Source organism: Ochotona princeps, unplaced genomic scaffold (assembly GCF_030435755.1).
Source record: "Ochotona princeps isolate mOchPri1 unplaced genomic scaffold, mOchPri1.hap1 HAP1_SCAFFOLD_2619, whole genome shotgun sequence".
Classification (NCBI taxonomy): Eukaryota; Metazoa; Chordata; class Mammalia; order Lagomorpha; family Ochotonidae; genus Ochotona; species Ochotona princeps.
Genome location: NW_026699703.1, coordinates 686 through 22,105, shown reverse-complemented (window position 1 = coordinate 22,105; position 21,420 = coordinate 686). Strand labels below are relative to the sequence as shown.

General features: G+C 50.2%; 1 protein-coding gene across 1 annotated transcript; it reads left to right on the top strand.

The window, feature by feature from the left end:
• Positions 1-13,803: 13,803 nt before the first annotated feature.
• LOC131479254 (uncharacterized) lies at positions 13,804-21,208 on the top strand (the record flags this gene model as incomplete). The annotated part of the gene is made up of 4 exons (XM_058659801.1): positions 13,804-13,882; positions 16,799-16,911; positions 19,397-19,520; positions 21,095-21,208. Coding segments are annotated over exons 1-4 (430 nt in total), but the record flags the coding sequence as incomplete, so codon positions are not given.
• Positions 21,209-21,420: the final 212 nt, after the last annotated feature.

Below are 21,420 nucleotides of genomic sequence, written 5' to 3'. Positions count from 1 at the left end.
GTGGAGCCGCAACACCCCCGTGGCTAAATTTTGCATGTTCTGCGTACGCAGACTCATTCTCCTAACGTGTTAGTACACGGGTGACGCTTGCATGGAGAAGGTGCAGTAGGCAGCGATGCTCGAAATGCGGATCTAAGGGAATGCTCTTGTACGATTTCCTGCTTTCTGTAGGCAGCGCTACAGACGCCCAGATATACGACATAACTGACAGTCTAGTGCATACGTTTGCTTCAAACTGAACTGCTATAGGAAAACTTGTGGGCTTCACGTCGATTTCCAAATGAAAATGTCAGTTCTGACCTGCTGCGCAAAACCGGTTGTTGCCGTCTGTACACTTTACGTGCTAAAAAGGGAATGCTCCTGGTAGCTGCATGCTGAGAACAATCTTGGTCTGCACGCTGCTTGCCTGGATCAGCTGCCAAACGGACTGCACTGTGGGGAATTGGCTCTGACGAGTTGCCGTCATGTGTACTACGAAGAACGTGGAGCACTATTTCTCTGTCCAGTCAAAGTGTATTGCAGCTGCCATATTCCGACCTGACCAATGTTTGACGAAGGGGAGTACACTGACGCCCTTTAACTACCAGACATCATGTCACACAGAACATAGAAATTTGAGGTAACTACTTCTGCAACGACCTGCAACTCGGACAACATCACCCTGCATTGCGTTCACCCAGGTTATAAAAAGAGAGGTCTACCGAGAAGGGAACCTAGTTCCACCAGGAGAAGAACGCTGCTTTTGCTTCTTGCCGCTCTGAGGTCTGAGGGAGGGATATCTCAGCCGAATTACGATGGGGGGTAAGAAAAATACTGGGACAAGGGACGCCTGGCGAGCCCAGATAGCCAGCTTCTTGTCGATCTACGCTGCCCGGCAGGGGGAAGACAAAGAGAGCGTAACGACAAATCATACGGAGATACGGGCTGCGTAATCTAAGCGGGATGTAGCTGTAATTGTCTGAAATCTTTTCAGTGTGAGTTTCAACACTCGAATCAAGGACGCTAGCAGAATATGTCAGCAGCGTAGAATCCTAAGACGAAGTGAAGGAAGTGTCGTTCATCACTGGAAATGCATCTAAATACTGTGCTGAAGTAGAGGTGTAAGAATTTACCGCATCGTACTACGGCAGCAGGGTGACAGCACACAAGCCGTGTACTGCTTCAGGCACCCTGGCAGCGGCCGTCGTCTCTGTGGTTGCCGTCCGTGGTCTCGCGACCAAATGACCGAGTCAGTCAACAGCACTCTAGCCGCCGAGTACTGTACACCGTGAAAAGGTGCTGTAGTCAAGACCTAGGTACAGCAGGTTTATATGCATCTTTCTGGCGGTCTCGTCCGCCCTTTGAACAATATTGTTTGCGCAGGGACTGTTGTTTTTGCGTACATCTCGGAGATGCACGGCTCTCTCGATGATCTTAACTCGGCGCCTAATCCAAGGCAGCAACTCACGAAGACCCGTCCACAGCTTGCATTGCTGGAAGACGTGTAACCACTAGTCGCGGAGTGCTTTAAGATTCCAGGAGGGTGTGGCAGAGCTTCCACAGCCCACCTAGACCTCCTTACGACTCGACAGCAATTATCACAGAAACTGGGGGGCGACGCGAGAAGGGAGAAGCTTGAACTGAAGTCCATCTGCCGAGATTTTCCGCACTCCGTGCAAAGGGGCCGAGGGCGGTGTTTCGCGGCAGGCAGGCATCAACGCTGATCGTGGGCATGACGAGCATGCGGACAGTTGTGTGCGATTATAGGCACACAGTCGTTCTGACCACCGCAACACGGTCATCAGCTCCGTAGTGGTTTTTATAAGGGTGCCCCGGGGAATATATACAGCGGGGACACCGAGCGAGAGACTGCAACGCTGCGCAACGCATATGAGATCACATGTACGAATGCGTCAGCAACGCAGGGGGGATGTCACCGATGATGATGTTTTTGTGGACACAGACATCGGGTCGTTGAGACAGATAGTCAGCGGATGTCTAAGCTTTGGTTTTGTCCGTAGTGGGCCGAATTCTGCACTTTGAGGGAAAGGGCCCGCGACCGTGAGTCGGAAGAAGTCACCTCCACAAGGGACGTCAACATCGTTCAAAGTGATATGCGCAGGCTCTGCGGTGCGCAGCTTGATATCTTAGAGAGGCACAAAGCAAAGTCGTCTCTCACAAGAAAGCAGTGTTTGGTCTGGAATTCTGCTGTGAATCATTAATACGGAAGCCCACGAGAAGAGCAGAAGCGACCGAGAAAATTTGATGTCGTTCATTCATTTCTACTTCAAGGTCACGTACCAACAAGAGTTCACCATGAGACAGATCGCATTTTGTTTTGCCCTAGTGTTTCGTCCGAGTAATCGATACGAAGGTCACAGTATTGACAGTGACATGCCGCATCACCCATCGCCCAGCATCGACAGGGGCACGAGGGTGTCTTCACTGAGAATGGGGTGATGCGGTACAAAAGCATGTGACCAGTGATCCCGAGGTACGCTATACAGAGGAGCTGATAAGCGTTTATTCATCTTAGCAGAACAGATACTCACAAAGGTGATTTCGCAAGGTATGTGCAAGGTATGATAAACCATAGACCACCAAGTAGTGGCTTTGTGAGTAGGCTTCTGATCAGACGGATGCACTCCGCTACATCCTTGAGGGGCGGACCGAGATGATATACTCATTCATTACTCAGTAGTGTAGGCGCATTGAAGATCGATCATACTTTGTGTATGTATGCCTGGTGTATGGCATACATATAGCTCAGCTATTCTGTCTCGGGTCTGCACGTTTTGAAGCGCGGCAGGTGGAATTCAGAGGTCCAGCATTGTTGATCACCATGCCCCGAAGGATAGTTTAGATGTACAGTATTTCCGCTCCCGGTAGGGTTTGTATTTACCAATCATATGTATATGCTTTGCCATATGAGTAGTCACTCATTCGTTAGCTACCGGAGCGGAGGTCTCATAGGTGTTACACGCTGTCATATACGGTGTAGCTGAGAAGTCGTTTGCAGTAAAACACGCTCTTTTACCAATACTGTCGCACAAGCGCAGAAGACATACTCCCTCTCCGTACCAGCTGCATGCAACGCGACCCTAGTTTTGAAATCCCTCACAGTTTGTATCAGCGTCCTAGACAGTCACTCAGCGTTGAGGGTGGCGGGCGCTTGTTCGACACAATACCACGTAAGCAGAGATCACGTGTCGAGTGTCTCTTTGTGTATGTGTGAGAGTGTGGGTAATTTGGACCCTCGCGGATGCAATGTAATGCACACACAGTGACTACGTGCACGCTCGTTCTTCTCAAGCGCATGCCTGGCAAGTGCGTCAGCAATCGTACGCTGTGTAGCCGCTCCAACGGCACACTATACCTTTGCCACCAGTTCGAGGTAGCACGGAAGGCGTACATATCCAAAATGTGCCAAAGCTGGGAAACGTGTGCATGCAAAACAGATATTAAACGTCTTTGTAGCTCACGGCCCGCCTACAAATGATGCACAGAGATGCTGGGGAACGTGCGCACGTGAAAACTAATGTAAAGCATTTCCTTAGCTCGCGCAGAGTCTACACAAAGATGGCTGTCGTACTTTCGGATCTTGTGTGTGCAGTCGCAGTGCCGCGCTTCCACACAAGCTGTACAACTCGCGTCTCGTCGGGAACAAAATGTTCAGCGTAGGACTTGCTTCTGCTCTAGTAGAGCATTGACAAAAATCGTGTTTGGTACTCCTTATGGGCAGCCGCCCTCCAACAGGCTCGTATTCTTCCTGAATCAGATTCTCGCAGCTGCATGTCTAGGCGGTATACATGAGGGTATTTCTGGAGTGCGAGCGGGGTCGTATACCCGTGACACACACGTCTGCCTCCTGAAAGGTCTATGCACGAATGACAGGACGCATGCACCCCTACCTGCGATAAACATGTAACACGTCGTAGACGCAGGAACATTTGATGCGGCAAGCTTTTGTGGGGAAGCGCGCTGAGCTGAAATCTGGTTGCCTGAAAAGATGGGAAGACGCTAGAGCACGTGATCCGTCGCGGCGCAACGCCGCACGTTGTGCATTTTCAGAGGGCTTGCCTATGGCGTGGCCTGATAAAACGGGATTTCCGTGCGAAGTTCAAACACAAGTGAAATTGCCCGCACATGCAAGTCGCTCCAGCGTACGTCTTATCCCACTTTCCTCTGCGGAACTCACAGCGTACGCGCGTGACCCCACGGCACCTGAGCACATGATATGCATACACATTAGTGAGGATGCTCTGGTCTTTCGCGAGGGGGCAGACTAAGCGGCAGTCCCGGTGGCTCACGTAGCATTCGGCGTTTTCTGCATAGCGAACGAACTCACAGCCTCATAGCAAAGGGTGATGGGTGTCCGCGGGCCAGGGACGGCGAAGGCGTAGAGCGCTTGGCTTCACCAGCCCAGTATTGGCTGCGGTAGCGACCGTGTAGTCATTTCAGTTCGCGCGCCGCACGTCAGCGCTGTGACTCTGCTGAGACGATCTCTCTATCAGCGTATCCCGTCCCATAGCTGATTTGGAGACAGTGCTGCAGTTTTGACGAGTCGTGTTTATAAGTGCGTCCTACTTGCGTTATACAGCTATGAAAGGCACAGGAAGCAACAACTCGACTTGCCTCTCATCTAGGAAGGGCAAGCTAATTTTCAACAGCTTTGCTTAATGAAAGAACGCCTGCCAGTCACGTGACAAGCACCTCATCAGGCGGTGAAACGCAACGACGACTCCACACCTCCAGCATATAAGGGCGTCCAAAATGCGACTGCACTCCAGTCCAAATGTGTAACCAGAGAGCTTCAATTGCTCAGATATAGAGCTGCAATTTACGTGCGGCCTGGAGATATTTCGTTGAAAGGCGGCAAGGGGCATTGCATCCACAAGACACCACGAAAAGGGTACTCTACGAGCCGTATGATTTTCTTTTCTGGGAAAATCGGCTAGTCTAGTCCTCGCTCGTCGCTCCCAGGAAGGTTTGATAGACTATCCGTCTGGATCAGCGCAGCCGGCGACATTCCTGCTTGGCGGCCGTAGCTTGACACACCATGTAATATCTATCCACCGCCGCTGAACACGTGCACACCGGGCAGATCTAACGACTTGTATACAGTATACCGGGAGGACCCACGGCAGCATCTGACAGTCACTTGATACAGACTTGGCTTTCACCGCCCGACCGTAGCGAGCCGAGGAGGAAGCGGACCGTGGAGGGCGCGAAAATCTGTACGTGCATATGCAGTCAACTCAGAGAGCCAGCGGGAAAACGTCAGCATAATCTTTGCCATGCGCTGTGCTCTATCCGCTCACGTTGAACCTCCGCCAGCGTAGACATCACGTGCTTTACTCATCGGGGTGTAGACAATATGGTGGTGGTCTTCAAGCTTCAGTCGCTGCTCCCGGCCAGCTGCAGCTGCCTTGTCTGCTGTTGCACCTAGTCAGCGAAATGGTGGCACGGTGAGATGTGGTAGTGAGTCCAGTGGAAAGCCGGTTTCTCCGCTGAGCAAAGGCATGTGGGTGTTGTTGAACTCAAACTTCTGCCAGCTGTCACTGGACGCGCTGAGTAGCTAGCTCGCGTCTCATGGCGCAGTCCGTTAGTAATTGCCTGGCATCACCTGTGGGAAATACGCTCTAATCCACTTTCAGCTACACGGTATGCGCATTCACTCGCTGAAAACGCCACTTCACACTTGTCATCAAAGGCCTCACCGCAGCATGCAGCGTTACGAGTGTCTCAGAGCGCATACCCTTCGGGTGCATGCACTCTGCACTTGACGGTCCTGCGTCGCCCGAAGGTCTCTCGTAGGGATGAGACTTCCTTACGGATGGATGTGGTCATTTTGACAACTGTATCTAATCTGGTTGTGAAAACGTTGTGATGCGGCGATCTGCAGCACGTGGCTCTGCTCCCCTTCCTCCAGACCGCATGTCGTACGCTTTCGCTGCCCACATCAGACACGTCGCCTTCCCGTGTACCCCTTGTTTCGTCGGCATAGGTCCTTCAGTGACTCCGTATCTCACCGCCCGTGTACCACTACGGCATGCAGTATTAGTGAAATGTCACCTCTAGAAAGTAAAAGCTCAGGGGCCCCGACGCCTGCGTGGTATATCCCTTGGAAGACACAGCTACTGCACATTCCTTTGTGGAATTCCGCAGCTGGCCTCAGCACACTGCCTGTGCGAGATTTCCAGGTTGAATAACAAAGGAAGACACACATTCCCACATGCAAGCCTATTCTTCTTGTGAAGGCGCCTTCGTCTGTGTTCTTCAAGTAGGGTGGCGTACACGACGCGCTTGTACAGTACAACACTGGATCGCTCCACTGAAGCGTATTGCTTCATCTATCACACCACATGTGTCCCCGAGCGGACAGCTTTCGGCAGCAGTTCTGCCGGATTATGGAAGCGACATTTCGCTCGTATCGTTTAGCCTGCGCCGTATGGCATTAATGCGTGTGTTGTTGATCTAGGTGTACCACCTGGAATACACTCGATTTCTACACGCAGTAGGTGCGCACATTTCATTGAGAAGAAGTGCGTTCCGGATTGTATGAACAGTAGGATTATAAGAACGCAGGCACGTTTGCGCGTCGACAGTCTGCGCGTGAAGCGCAGTTGCATCTGCCGCATTCTTTAACGCGCGAAAGACCACCGGTGCTGTCTACTAGATGTTTCCACTTCCCCCCGCTTTCTCCTTCGACTCGTGTGAACTTCACGTGTGCACCGGTAAAGCTCTAGGACTTCTGAGGAGAAGCCGAATTGAATAGGTGCTTCTGCGTCCGTTTTAGCGACCACAGCTCGAGCGGGGCTTCACGCTCAGGAACAACCTTGTGATCATGCATCACCTGGACTGGCTTGCTTACAGCGGCTGTCTGACCTGCCATTACCATGCCAGCGAGCCGGGCGTAAATATGTGGCACCGGCTGTTACAGTATCAGGTGGGAGTATGCAGCATTTCGATAGAGTCCGACAAAGCTTCTTTTCGTAGTACGGATATGCAGAATTATCCAGATCCGTACGAGCGCTAGGAGCCACCGAGGGGGGAGCGTGTTCAAGAGAATTACTCGTTTTCCGAAGGCTTACGTTGGGCTCCTCACCATGGACTATCTAAGTATTGATTGTACTCATGACGCGCCGGCGCCTCGCTCTCAACGACGCTGCAGAGATGTCGTGCGAAAACCTACATTTTTTTTGCTATTGACATGTTCTTCGATTTTGCTAGTGATATATACGCTGGTTGGGAAGCCGTCGTCAACTCCACAGAAGTCAGGTGAAAGCAGCGGAGACGCCGACATTTCTCAAGAACAACGAAACATGGAGAAGGCTTTCCCAGAGCAGACGAGTGAAGGAAGCCGTGAGGTCGACACATCACTCCGCGGCTTTGTTCTGGCCTGGAACGTGTCACGTGGGTTTCTGCTACTCAAATGCGATAAAAAACCACAGAAAGGCGTGCATTATCAGCTTCCGGGTGGTCATGTGGACCCGGTTTTGGACACAACGGCCGCTACGGCGGCGCTGCAAGAGACACCACCACGACCATCGGAGAGCCATTTTTTCTCAGAAAGTGACTCTGCAGACAGAAGACAAATATCCGCTGCACTGGCATACAGGAGACTGTCTAGGGAAGCTCTGGCACGCTTCAGTGCGGCTCGAGAATTGTATGAAGAGACTGGCATAGACGTACGACAGGACATGCAAAAGCTAGTGTCTTTGTCTGATCTGGGAGTGGGCCCGCTGAAAACAAATCGTTATTACTTCTTCCTCAATCTGACAGACACGCTCTTAAAGCAAACGGAACGTACGGCGTTAGAGGGCACAACAAGAAAAAAACATTCCACTGAGACTAAAGGTGAAAGTACAAAGACAACGCAGCATCAAGAAGCAGCTGCGCATGACGACTCCTACAGCTCACCAAAAAGCAGAGAGAAGAAGGGAGGAGTTGACGACCTGGTTCTTGTTGATCAGCCAGCCCACCGCGTTTTAATGAAAGCCGAAAGTGGGCCACCATCAGGCAGCGCAAGCGACGGCACGTCGACGGCCGTCAGCCACACTATTGTAAAACTTCCGATAGATACAGCTGAGCACAGTGGGTTTACGTTCGTCAGTAACCCAGAGGTTGCAGCAAAGCTTGTGGAGAAGCACTCAGGAGGCTGTAGTAGCACTGCGCTGTTGCAATTCCAGGACGCAATCGCCCATGCCGCCTCCAGAAGCCTAGTCGCTAAAGGTCTCCCTGCTTCGCTCAAATAAGCCCTTCTACTCTTTCGAAAAAGCATATGTGTCTGTTGCTGCATCGCGTAGCACTGCAGTTGTATGGTGGCCTGGTCCTGTGCTGCCGGGCACTCGGCCCTTCTCGCGGGGTGCGTTGACTCTTGCTGTTACCACATACGAAACACTTTTCTATTGTTCACTTTTGGCCGTTACTTTCTGCTGTTTCTGCCGTCGTTTTCTCTTCGTGCTCAGGTCGCGTACCGGAAACTGCACCTTGCATGTACTGTTTATCGGAGCGCGTGAGGCTGGTAGGTCCCACGTCGCTGTTACACCTGTATACGCGCATCTGCTGCATTCTGGTCTTCTGTTCGTTGTTAATTGGGCACCTACGAGTGACGCAGAAGTAACTCTCTTTTGCCAGCCAGTTTCTACGTCTGCACAGTCCATGAGAGGTGCTGGCTTGAAATGAGAAAGCTGCCACCGTAAGCATCGTCGAAGGCGAACACTTCAGTATGAACTCCTAGGGGAAAGGAGAGGAAGAAGCTTCAGCGCCTACGGTAGGTCTGTACGTGATAGTAAACAACCTTTACACATTTGGATGTGTTTTGTGGGGCAGCGCAAATGAACGGGGTGGACGCAACGCTTGATATGCAAATCCTATGGCGTAAATATGCTGATTGTTGTTGTTATTTGTGCATGTTATTCGTCGAGTACATTGACACAGTTGATATATGGGGTTGCCCAACGCAATCTATGCGGTGGGTTCAGCAGCAGCATTGTCTGGGGAGCACGAGTGCTGCGTGAACGTCTAAGTGTCTATGGCGACGCAGCTGGATGCTTCTTCTGAAAATGCCGCCAGTTTCCCACTTAAGACATATGACCACGGCATGAGTGATGGCTTCCTCTACGTCCCTCAATTCACTTGTGATACACTGAATCTGGACTCGGCCACGGTATACTGAGCGTTTTATCCACGTGAGTGCACTTGTACACGTGACTGTACCGCTATCGCGAATCATAAGAATGACGCAGCAAAGGGAGCGATTGCATCTGCGTGTGGTGTAAGTTTGGAATCGATCTGTGGTCAGACCTGGCGCGCGTGCGGGTAAACCACCGATAGTCTCAGCGTTCGGCCCGTCGCGTTGAACATATATACTGACACATATGAGGGGAAAGCAGCAAGGATGTGAATAAACCGTCAATGCGTGAGCGGTGCGTGCGTTTGACATCTGCATCTTTCGAAAAGATCGGTCGTGTTGTATCCTGAAGAAACAGCACTTGTCATCAAAAATGAAGTCCGTAGTCTCATAGGTGCGAGGCAGTAGATTAGCACACTTCACATAGGAGCTGTATTTTTCCTCTCACTATACAGTGCGTGGACATAATTGTAGATTGTATGGCGACTTTCGAAGGCAGGGGACTTTCAAGTATATGTGAACATGTTTTCGTATAGAAATCGTTTGCATGTGAAAGTGACAGATAGCCACGTCTGCACTTTAGTGACGGCGTTTGTAAGTGAGCTACCGCGTTTGCATCTTTGCATCCTTGTCCCTCTAGCCGGTGGTCGCTCCTCTGAGAAGAAGGAATTCTATTCCTGGCGATGTTCGTCGTCAATTGTAAGATGCCCTTCATCTCGCCTGTGGAGTACGCAGGCGGTTGTTCTATAATGACGTGTCGCTCATGAAGCCGGGCTTCCCATGTAGGACATGCATAAGAGCAACAGTGCATGTGCGCGACATAGAAACGGGCCCGTATATGGTGGCTGCGGCGCGCGGCATGGGGATTCACCTATAATTTCGTCAAGTGGAGAAGCCGATCAGGCTGCTCAGTGTAAAATACAGATGAAACTCGGTGACAAACGTCTCTTTCGAGTCAGCTCTCGAGTGTGTGCCGGCAGATGTAACTGTGTCTCGCCGCGCAGCGATAGCACACGTGCCGCTCGGACATTCAGGTGCGCCTCGCAGCGCTCTACTAAGCAGTAATTCCACGAACATACAGAATCGCAGATTTTGCCACGTATTTTTTCCGAGCACCACCTGAACGCGTCAAAACCTCGCATCGCTTTACGTAAGCGCTCCCACGTAGCCAACAGCTCTTACCTACTTTGGTGCACGCTGACGATGTTTACATTTGAAGAGTAAGTTACCAAGCCGAAATACAGAGAGAACGCTTCGAGCGCTGCCCATGAGAGTCTAGCACCTCTTTGCAAACTGTTCGCTAGCGGTAGAGTCCCAGCGAGGGGCAGCAAAAGCCTGCTAACGGTTCCGACAATTGCCGGCGGCAATAAGCTTGATACATTCTTTCCGCCTCGCGCGATCATCATGGTCAAATTTGCGCACAAGGCAGCGTAAAAGTCCTATTTTATGCCACTCGAGTGGCTTCGTGATAGGGCGGCAGAATGTATCGTAAAGCACACGTTCTAGTGCATGGGGGACAGAGCGTCTAAATGTGCACTGATGTACACGTTTGGGATTCTCGTTTAAACTCTGAACAGGAGAAACGCCCCCGGGGATGGGATGTTTGTGCTGCGTCTTCCATGGTCCGTGGCAGACTACGCTCTCTCAAACGCGTTGCCAACTGAGGACGTTTTTGCACGATGCTCGCGGAGCTACCTCTTTAGCTGTATTGTGTCCAGCGTGTCTCAATTGAACAGGAGGGAGCACGCGCGACGGTAGATAATGAGACACTAGATATTTTTTTTACATGTATAGACAACGTGCTTGGCTTGAGGCTGCCTGGACACAATCATATACGTAAGCGGCTCAACGAACGGAAGACGGAAAGCAGGCTGGACGCAGTCCTGCGCACAAAGATGTTCCTACGCAAACACGTACCACTTATTCCACAGGACTCATACCAAGACCTCACTCTCGATTTCTAATTTGTTAAATGACGGAAGTTGACAGCTGTGCTATATCAGCTCGAAGGTGTCTGGTACAGCGCACGGACGCGACTTCTTAGGATCGATGTCGTGCTGCAGGGTAGACAGGATTCTCTGCGAGGCCGCATCCTTGGTCCAGCAGAGAAACTATTCAGACGTTGTCGGTGAATATGTTGTCAACGCGTGTCGGTTCTAGCTTCAGGATGGACGGACACTCGAGTACATGTGGGCTTTGGCAAGCCACACGTGAAGGGGTTTACTCCGGTACCGCACCAAGTGTCACGCCTGTACCGCTGAGTACGATGTACAACAGGCTTAGTGCACTACTGGAGCACACGCCAAGAATCATACTCGGTACTTCGTGTACGGCGCAGGGAGAGCACGGCACCGGCCAAGTCGTACCTCCGCGCTTGAGAGTTTTGCTTCTCTCGTCTGCAGAATGTCTGGGGGGTTTTGCTTCTCTCAATCGCGTAATGTCCAGTCGGCATCTTTGACCATTGCAGAGGTGTAGCCTTGATATATATTCAGCTTTCAATTGCGATCACCTTTGAATCGGAGTGACTGAGCAGGTATTACAAGAAAATACACCCGCAGCGTGCGTAGCGTGCCGTGCGCCAACTGCGGCAGAACAAATACTTCTCTTGGCGATACCATATCAGCATCTCGCGCTTTTGGGGAGTCAGAGTCTGCAGCTCTAGCGGGGTAGTCAGGGCACCCTGCCGTAGGCGATAGACAGGTGACAGCTCGCGTTTCGCCTTGCTTATGTTGCGAAGACTCTCTTTTCCAGATCGCTCGAGGGAGGCTCACCTGACAGCTCTCGCTGGCTTCACAGACTATCTTACTGCTTGTTGTCTTTCCCCTCTTCCTGTAAACGCGAATGGACAATCACGGAATCGATGCCGGCACGTGCAGGTACAGTGCGCTAGCAGTACGCACAACCGGAGAATTGCCGCAGTGGTATGTACAGCCAGCAGATCGTGAAGCGACTTTTGTGGCCTCCGCAGCAGGATGTGTATAGCTTCTTCATATGCTGCACTCTAACCCGACAATTCCACACGCAGCAGTCTGCTTACGTGGGACTCAGAGAAAAAATACTCCATAACTTTTCTATCGGACATACGAAGTGTGCTGTGGATTTTGAAGAACTCGTGGGTGTGCGCAACGTGTATTGGGATATTGCGCTAGCACGAGCAGAGCGCGCAGAGAAGTGGTAACATATGCGGCATTTCAACCCAAAAAGATATTCTGCCCTTCAGGAGGAGAATCTCACGAGCGCAGCACATCATTCTAGGTGCACACGGTGTGATCCCGGGCATGGTACACGTGCGGAGGCGCGTAATTCCGTGGTCAAAAGCGAACGGTCAAAGGAGCTTACTCTAACTCGGTACATTTGGTCTATTCTTTGTACAGGCCCAAAAGCGGCAAACATGAGAACAGTGCGTAAACCAGGATTTGTGGCTCCAGTGATTGCGGTGACGCCTCCGGTGCAGTAGCGCAGCTGCTACATGCGAGCATGTCCTGCAGTGTGTTTGTACAGAAGGCCATCGGGACAGGCATGTGCTCACAAAACTTGTGCTTCATGCACTAAACATCAGTAATCCACGTCTATTCGCGAACTACTCAAGCTACGCTTGCGCACTTACAGTTTTCTCCTGCGAAGTGTCGCTGGAGGGGTAGGCGACTGATGTGCTTCTTCTTTTTTCACACGTACTTCCCAACCCGGTCCAACGCCCCCCTTCTCTGGACAGGCGTGTCTCCGACAGCTCTCTTTCATGTTTATGTGGCTTGTTCCCGTTCTCTGCCCCCCACAGCTTTGTTCTTCGATGGTTTTGTTGGATGTTCTTCTCATAGTCTCGTACACACACTGTATAGAGGGGCTTATCTGTCACGTCGCTGACAACTACAGCACCGTCCGTCCATTCCCCAACAGAAGACTGGCGCACACAGGCACTGGTCTGCCACTACACTATTCTGCTTTTCTTTCAGAAATTACAGCCGTTTCCCAGCTCCCAATCCGTCACTCCTTTAACAACCATTGGCTAATAGGCTCCTGGTCTGATATTCCCGCGTCTCCTGGTGGTCCCTTCGAACGAGTCCTGCTTTGTGTACACATTCTACCCTCGGTCCCCTCGCAAAACCGTCTTCCAGATGATATTGTTAGCAAGTATGCCTTCCCCGCTCACAAGGCACACAGTGTGGCACGGTACATGTTCTCCTCCCTTCCCGACATCCACGTCTCCTGTCGTGTGCACCTCTGTTTTGTCATAATGGTTTATGTAATTTCACATCTTTCAGTTCGTTTCCCCCTTGTGTAAGACCAGCATTCTTAGATGTACCTAATTTTTCTTCTTCGGAGACGGCTATATTATGCATTGTTTTTGCCGGAGGGCTTCTCGCTGTGGCCTTCGACGTGAGTGGGGGGAGAAGATGCGCGATGACGTGTGATACCCAGCAGAAAAACACGGGCCAGAAAGTCGTCTCAGCGAGCGCTCTGACTGTCGTGTCCGCGATTTGTGTGTTTGTTCTGTTTCTCCCCGTTTGTATGTATGTTTGTCTGCAACTTCTTGGAGATCCCTGTTCGTTCGAAGATAGGGACCCCACTGTGTGCCAGCGACAGCCACTGCATCCACCCTGCTCCCGCACGATCTTCAGCTAGTAGAGAAACTCCTGTAAACTAGAGGATCCTTTGCTTCGTTTTCCTGGCAGTTCGTAAACAAAGGAAACATGGCAGGCCGAGGCAGCCAGGCGATGTACGATCGACACATCACCATATTTTCCCCCGATGGCAACTTGTACCAAGTCGGTAGGTGTACTACCTACGCTTCGCTCGTCATGAAAAAGTTTTACACACGAGTACCGAATAAAGCGGTGCATCGTTCGACAACATTTTCTAGTGCTCTCTTTATCCTTTACAAGACATGCACGAGACATAAGTGTGCATTCTTCCTACATAGAAAGATGAATATATATACCTATATGTATATCTGCATGTATATTCATGTGTACTTGCGTGAGTGCAGTCTCCTGTGGTACTTGTCACTAGCTCTGAAGGGGAATCGAATGCCATGTACGTTCCTGGAGCTGTAGTGCCCGTATTTGCTTTCTCCTCTCAGAGCTAGAGTCCACAGCAGCTGCACAGTGGCCACAGAGTAAATATTAGCAAGACAACTTTCATTTTAAGTCTTGGTTCGTACGAGAGTTCTTGAAAGGACGAGAGAATACGTAGTGCCTTGCCACTACTACTCTAAGTCTTGGTTCGTACGAGAGTTCTTGAAAGGACGAGAGAATACGTAGTGCCTTGCCACTACTACTCCTTATGCCAGTCTCCCAATACGATTGTCTCGGAGGCCAGTGAGGGCATCCTGTCATTAAGCTGCCATCCTCTTCTCAATAGGTTTGCGCTTGTGTGCCAAGCATCTTCATATTTGATTAACGCGCGGCTTCAGTTTTGGTGACACACTGGCTTTTTAAATACACACAACTCTCAATATCCCAAGTTTCTATGATGCGTTCCGCATTCAAGTGGGTGCAACGCGAAATCCACGTCCGCTAGAGAGACTTCTAAAGGCGCATGTCAATACCTTCTGTTGTACAGCGCTGAACGCAGGACATCGAGACATTGCTCGAATAGGAAACGTTTTTGCCAGTGATATCCTTCCTAACGGCAAGTTTACATTTGCGCATTATAGCAGCTTCCTCGCAGCGAACCGGCCATACCGGCTAGGTGTGATTATTGTCCCTTAGTACGACATCACAGCGGTATATATTTGGACGCATATATGTGGGTTGTATGTGGTTGCGGTAGGTGCCTGTCTGTGTGTGTGTATATGTGTGTGGGGTAGGTGTATGGTTATGTGTGGTGTGAGTCTGTGTCTGTGTATGCATATGTGGGTGTATGGGAGTATATGTGTGTGCGTAGGCGTGTGGTTGTGTTTGTACTGTGTGACTGTAGGTGTTCGTCTGTGGTGGGAGAGTGTGTATGTGTGTGTCTATGTGTGGGTATCTAGGAGTGTGTGTGTTTGTGTACTGCGTGAGTGTAGGTGTGTGCCTGTGGAGAGCGTGTGTGTGTGTGCGTGTTCGCGTATATGTCTGTGCGACGTAGTGAAGCAGTGACGGGTCTTCGTGCTCAAAAGTATGCACGCGTTGGCAGAGCTTTTGCGATATAGTATGCGGTGGTGGATCCACACATTCGCAGGCTGCCTACGCCTGTTGCCTGTTTGTCGCCAGTGCCTACATGCATTTGTAGCAAACAACAGCATTATTCTATCAGAAGAGTACTACCGCAAGAGGACAAGCGCAGGGATGTAGTCACAGGTGGACACTCGTGTACACGTAGACATGAGTACCAAAGACTCGTATATATGCTCAAGAAAACCTATGGATTAACTATGTACACAAAAACACACACATGTACCTCTCTTGCTCTCTCTCACCTCTCCCTTTACATATGTGACTGTATATATGTACATAACCCGACAAATAGCATATATATCTTTTCAGAAGATGGCCCTAATAGTAGTGCATATAATTTACATATAGATATATATTTGCATATAACCTGTGAGAGAGAGCATATATGTCTCTTTACAACATAGCTCTACCAGTGTGTAGCACGAACAGGCCCCCGTAGCTTACTACCCCTTAACGCGAGAGGGGCCGATGTACACACAGGTAGCTGTTGTTCTACTGGCGAGGTTGAACTCCTCTCTGTGATAATAGCAGTTATGAATGGGTATTACAGCCCTCTTGCTCAGATGATTTGAAAATCTGCATGTCTGTATACGAGGTGCATAATAGGTGTCTGTACGGAAGCATAGACATGCTCGTGAAGTTGGTTATGTGCGTCTGTCGTACGTCTGCGTGCTTCTACTTATCTGTGGCTCCCACGTCTCTATTCTCGTGGCGTACGAAAAGCGCATGTTGTTCGTCCTGCTTGTGTATGGCCACATACGTGTGATGTGAGCATATTCACAAATGTACACGGCTAATGTATTACGCTTGCTTATTCCCACACACATATATATAGCCCATGTACATATATACTTGATTATGTACTCATCTGTGTACATTTTCAATCGCACGTTCATATGTAAATGAGTGCTTGCGCTAGTAATCACAAACATGTATACACGCAGACACGTAGTAACCGAGACACCGACACATCACGTCCCCTCGTACACACAGATGGAACTTCACCCAACACACAGAAGCCCACTTAAATACAAACACAGATGCAGCTACACAAACGCACGCTCACAGCGGCGTACGCAGACGAACGGAAGTGACACAGACAGAGAGAGTTATATAGGACCACACATGAATCCACGTACCCAAGCGTTTACAGGTGGAAGTATCGGAGATAGCGGAATCTGCATCGTGTCCAACGTATGCGCAGAAGATATTGGCATAAGGAGTTTCTCACACGATGTCTGCCGGGACTCGAGTCGCAGGACGGCTGTACTGAGATACATAGACGGTGGTGCGTTGTTGCCATGTGTGTGTGTATGTTTGTTTCCAGTTGCTGCGTGCTTCTCTCGCATTCTTGAAAAACTCTACTCAGATGTGTTGCTGCTCTCTCTCCGTGCCTTTGCTCCTGTTATGTCGATAGTGCCTTCGCTTCATCGTCGGTGTCCCGTCCAGTCTTCCTTACGGGGCTTTCTCATTTGCAGAGCTCTTTTTTTTGCGAGCTTCCTCTGTTTTGCAACTGTGCCTCCCTCAGAGTATGCCATGAAGGCAGTGCGTAACTGCAACTTGTCATGCGTCGCTGTCAAAGGGGAAGAATGTGCCTGCGTGGTAGTGCAAAAGAAAGTGGCTGCTCAGCAGCTCAGCCAGGTATGAAATTCTATATAGAATCAAGCGCGGGCCCCACATGTCTCAGACGCCGCCAACGCAGCCCCTTCTCGTGATAAGTACTTATACAGAAAACAGTGACCCTTTTCTTCATACTTCGAATCAAGTCAATGCGTCTTGTGTCAGTCGCTCCGGGTTTGTTCTTTTTTTGTGGCTTTACTATATGATTAGAAAACACTGTTATCTATCAGTATTACTACATCTATTCTGCCCTTCACAAACTAACAGCAGTCACTTCTTATAATTGTGCAGCACATACACATACATACATACTTACACACATATATACACATGACATATTATCAACGGCGGATTTGCTCACGGACTGGTTACAGTCTGCGCACTGCCGGGGCTGGGAAGGCATCTGGATGGGCAAGCAACGTAGACTCGAGGTGCTGTTGCTACCAGCAATCACGCTGCTTCATTGGCGAAGACGCCGCTGCTAGAGGTAGAGGTCGGCCAAGCGACACGAGTGCCGCGCGTCAGCACACGGTTTGAAGCTAATGACGAGCATCGAGGGGTAGCAGCACATACTGCCGGGATATTCTACACGCAAAGCAAGCGGCGATCATAGCGCTGAAGGCCTCGTCGATACACGCAGAAGCCGTGATTGCGCATTTCGTGCTTTCGCAGTGGAGGGGAGGCAGCAGCTGCTGTCAAAATTACATGCGTAATAGGCGATCTACGGCTCGTGCAGATAAGCACTACCGACAACATCAGAGCAAACGTTTGCAAGGCGCCAAAACAGCAGCAGACGTACAAATACGGAAGCCACAGCCACAAGGGTTCCCCGCCACACCAGTCACATTTCTGTGTTGCATCACGGTGCTGTGAGATTTGCAAAGCAGAACAGTATCGTGAGAACATTGACTCGCACATGGTAGACATTGCAGGTTATATTTCATGGAGCTCGCTATAACTCCTTGCCTAGCGGGCTTGCACAAGCCCTGTAGGCTATGGAGGCCACATATCGTGCTCTAATGTGTACTTCATTCGTAAATATCAGTGGGGTGCCAATGATTACTTGGAACATGAGGGCAAATACAAAGTTAGAGAAATTCGCAATCGAATTGGAAGAAGCTACATTTGATTACCTGCTTTCTTTTCTAGTGTTGTGGGTGGCTGTAGTGCGCATGTTACTACTGTGCTGCTGTTGCCGTTTCTGCGTCCTTACCCTCGAACGGTGTACTTCAGCGTGCTGCTTCGCATCACATGCGCTTTGTATATGAACGGGCCTGTACAGGCACAGCCGCTCTCCTTCGAAGCGTTCATATTACTTGCTGTCTGCAAAAACGCTGACAGCAGCAATAATATGTGACCGACAGGAACCGCCGGGCTGTCTACATATGCTCTGCTGCGGACGTGATGCGTAACAGCGCTCATTAGTGGGAGGAACGGTGGAATTGGACACATTTGGAGGCCATGTCGCTCACACGCACATACATCCCGCCAAGTGCGAGCATACTTACTATCTTTCCGAATTTCCTGGGAGACGTATTCTTTCCATAAAACATATGCCGTGGGCGGCAGTATGAACAACAGCACATGAAGATTCACTTCTGTAGCGCACAGTACATCGGAAAGTTTTAGAGTTTTTCATTGTTCGTGGGCCTGCTGCTGTAGCGCAGTTGCTGTTCGGCGAACACATAGACTGCCTTTGTTTCGTGCTGCTGAATATCTATTCGCTTCCCTGCTCGAGGTATGTGCACACGGAAGTTATGAATCAGTGACTTAGGCGGCTGCAAATACGCCAGCCTGGCGCGCACGTATGTGCCCTCTAAACGCACGTACATCGTGCCAGTGAAGGCCGGCTGCTCTCCTGCTGTCCTCATGTCCTCCTTCTCCGCTTCCGCGGCCATGTCGCGCTGTGTATATTCTTCTCGCCGTGTTCAGTGCTCCTGCCAGACGCGCTGCTCTCCCCTCCTTGGGCCCCTGAACGCTTTCGTCGATATCTTTTCAGAGAACTGTATGTTCGTTCTATGTATTTTTTGCTGTCTCACCCTTTCTATTGTATATACCTGTATATACCTTTCGTTCTTCATTCTCTTGAAAGGAATGGAACGGCTACTACGTATTCTGTCACTAAGACGCGAGTCGTAAACCTCGATGACTTCTGAGGCACCAGTCAACAGGAACCCAGGGCCGACCCGTGGGTACGTGCTTCTAAGTATGTAAGCGTAGTGCGTATGTAGTTCAGCTCCCGTAAAATCTACGTCTGGTAGAAGCTTCCACATCTCTGTGCGTATGTGTGTGTGTGTGTTTTCGTGTGTGTGTATGTGTGATGTGTGTGTGTGGTTCTGGTCGGGTGTGAACGGAAGGTGTGGTAGGTGCTTCTATAAATTTGTGCCTGTGTGCGCGTGTCTGTGTGTATCTTTGTATGTGGTATCGGTTCGGTGAACTCGACGTGTGGTAGGTGCTTCTACGTGTCCGTGTGTGCGTTTTTTTGTTCCTCTTCCGATGCACGCAGGATAAGTACCTTGACACCAGTTTTGTTTCCTCTCTGTACAGTCTGTCTTCTACAATTGGCGGCTGCTTTGTCGGGTTGTTCCCGGATTGCCGAAGTATTGCGTTTCGCGCTCGACAAGAAGCTGGTAGGTCATTTTCCCTCCAGAAGGCCGCCCTCCTTCCCCTCCTTGTCCTCTCCATGTCTGTCAGAAGCTTAGTCAGTTCTTCTGCCCGTATTACGCGTTCGTTTTCCGTTACTCTCCTTTCGCCAGAAGCTATCACGCTTTGGTCTTTGCTATTGTCCTCATCAAATCTCTTGAAAATCTGCTGTGCAGTAGCGCTGCTCTCCTGATTCGGCGCACCCTATGTCACCACCTCAGCGAGACATTCACCAGGCAGTACCTGCTTCAATCTTGACTGCACATAGGGCTGAACTATAATTTCCTCGTGGGCCCCTGTTGACATACCTACTGGAAATTGGCTACCTACTAGCTGTTGCGGTGCATTTTTTTTAGTTGCATGATAGCCGAAACTTCTGTTATCTCTCATGGCTCTCGCTGCAACTGTACTTCGATTGCAGTACAGTACGATGCCTTGCAAGGGTAATATATGCGCTATTTGCGGCGTAGCAGCGTAGCACACCGCTTCACGTGCTACCCAGAAACTTGAGATTAAACTCTCTCAAAACGATTTCTACTCGATTAGTTATACTCTGTGTACATGTCAGACTCTGGTGCACAAGTGTTCAGCGCTCGTTGCGTTTGTCAGCGTTCGCTCTTGTCTCAGTCGTTCACTTACATTCGCATATCTACGAACGGGGCGCACGATGCTGCGTAGGGCGTCATCAATGGATGCCTTACACGCAGGAGATCTGCTGCGCGCCTCTGCGTTTGATCGCATTCGACACAAAACATTTCCTTTGTGTACGACTATTTTTCTCTGAGGCTCTCGCTCCGCCGTCGTGGAGATCCACGACCGTTGAGCTTTCTACCTACACACACATACATATATACGAACGTAATGAATACGACGGGAATGCATATACGCAACGCGGATTGGACAACTGTACACGACTTCATACGTGCAGGGAGCACAGGCGCCCACCTGGTCAAAGCGGTAGGACCCGACGCCTACTTCTGTTGATATTTCTTATACAAACTCGTACATACACATATTCTCGTACACGTGCATACACACGTTCATCTGCAGTCGTACACAAGTATCACCACGTGATATAAAATGAGCTTCAGTATGTATGGCACGAAGTTTATGACCGTAGAACCAGTACTCATGTCAACGTGTGTCCACACATAGACTCTCACCAGCGCACACGACGCTCGTGGAGGCAGAGGCCCATAAGATCTGGGCGAATGCGTCTGTGTTTCTGACGTTTTGAGTCCTGGATCCTGAGTAATGAGGAGGCTGCCTGGCCCTTCACCTCTTCGCCTCCAGGCCGTCGGTTGCAAGATGATGATGTTAGATGATGCTTCCCCATTTAAGCGTTTGAGTAACGGCAACAGCTCCAGTTTTGCTGCCGCAGCGCTTGTGGCTCACGAGTGTCTGTGTTCGTTTCTATCTATGACTGTATGCTCCAGTGACCCGCTAGTAGGGTGTCGTCCGTAGCTGTACTACTGATTTCAACACTCCGTTGCTGCGGTCTGCACATCTCAGCTGCTTTTCATATCGACGAACTTTGCTGTGTATCGGCGCTTTCTGACAGGAGAGTTTGCCTACAAATATGGCTACAATATGCCGGTGTACGTCTTGGCAAAGCGAATCGCGGACCTGAATCAAGTGTATACGCAGTTTGCGTATATGCGCCTTCATGCATGCAGTAAGTACACGAAGAAGAGACCCTTCTCGATTTCTTAGCTTTGCAAATGCGTGCATACTGGAAGATGTACCTGAGTACTTATATTTCCTCTTTCCATGACATGACGACAGCATGGCCTGCATGACGTCGAGTGATTTTTAACATAAATACATATATACATTGAACAGTAATATTACCCAGAGTAGAGTGTACTGTATCCCACCATCGAGCAT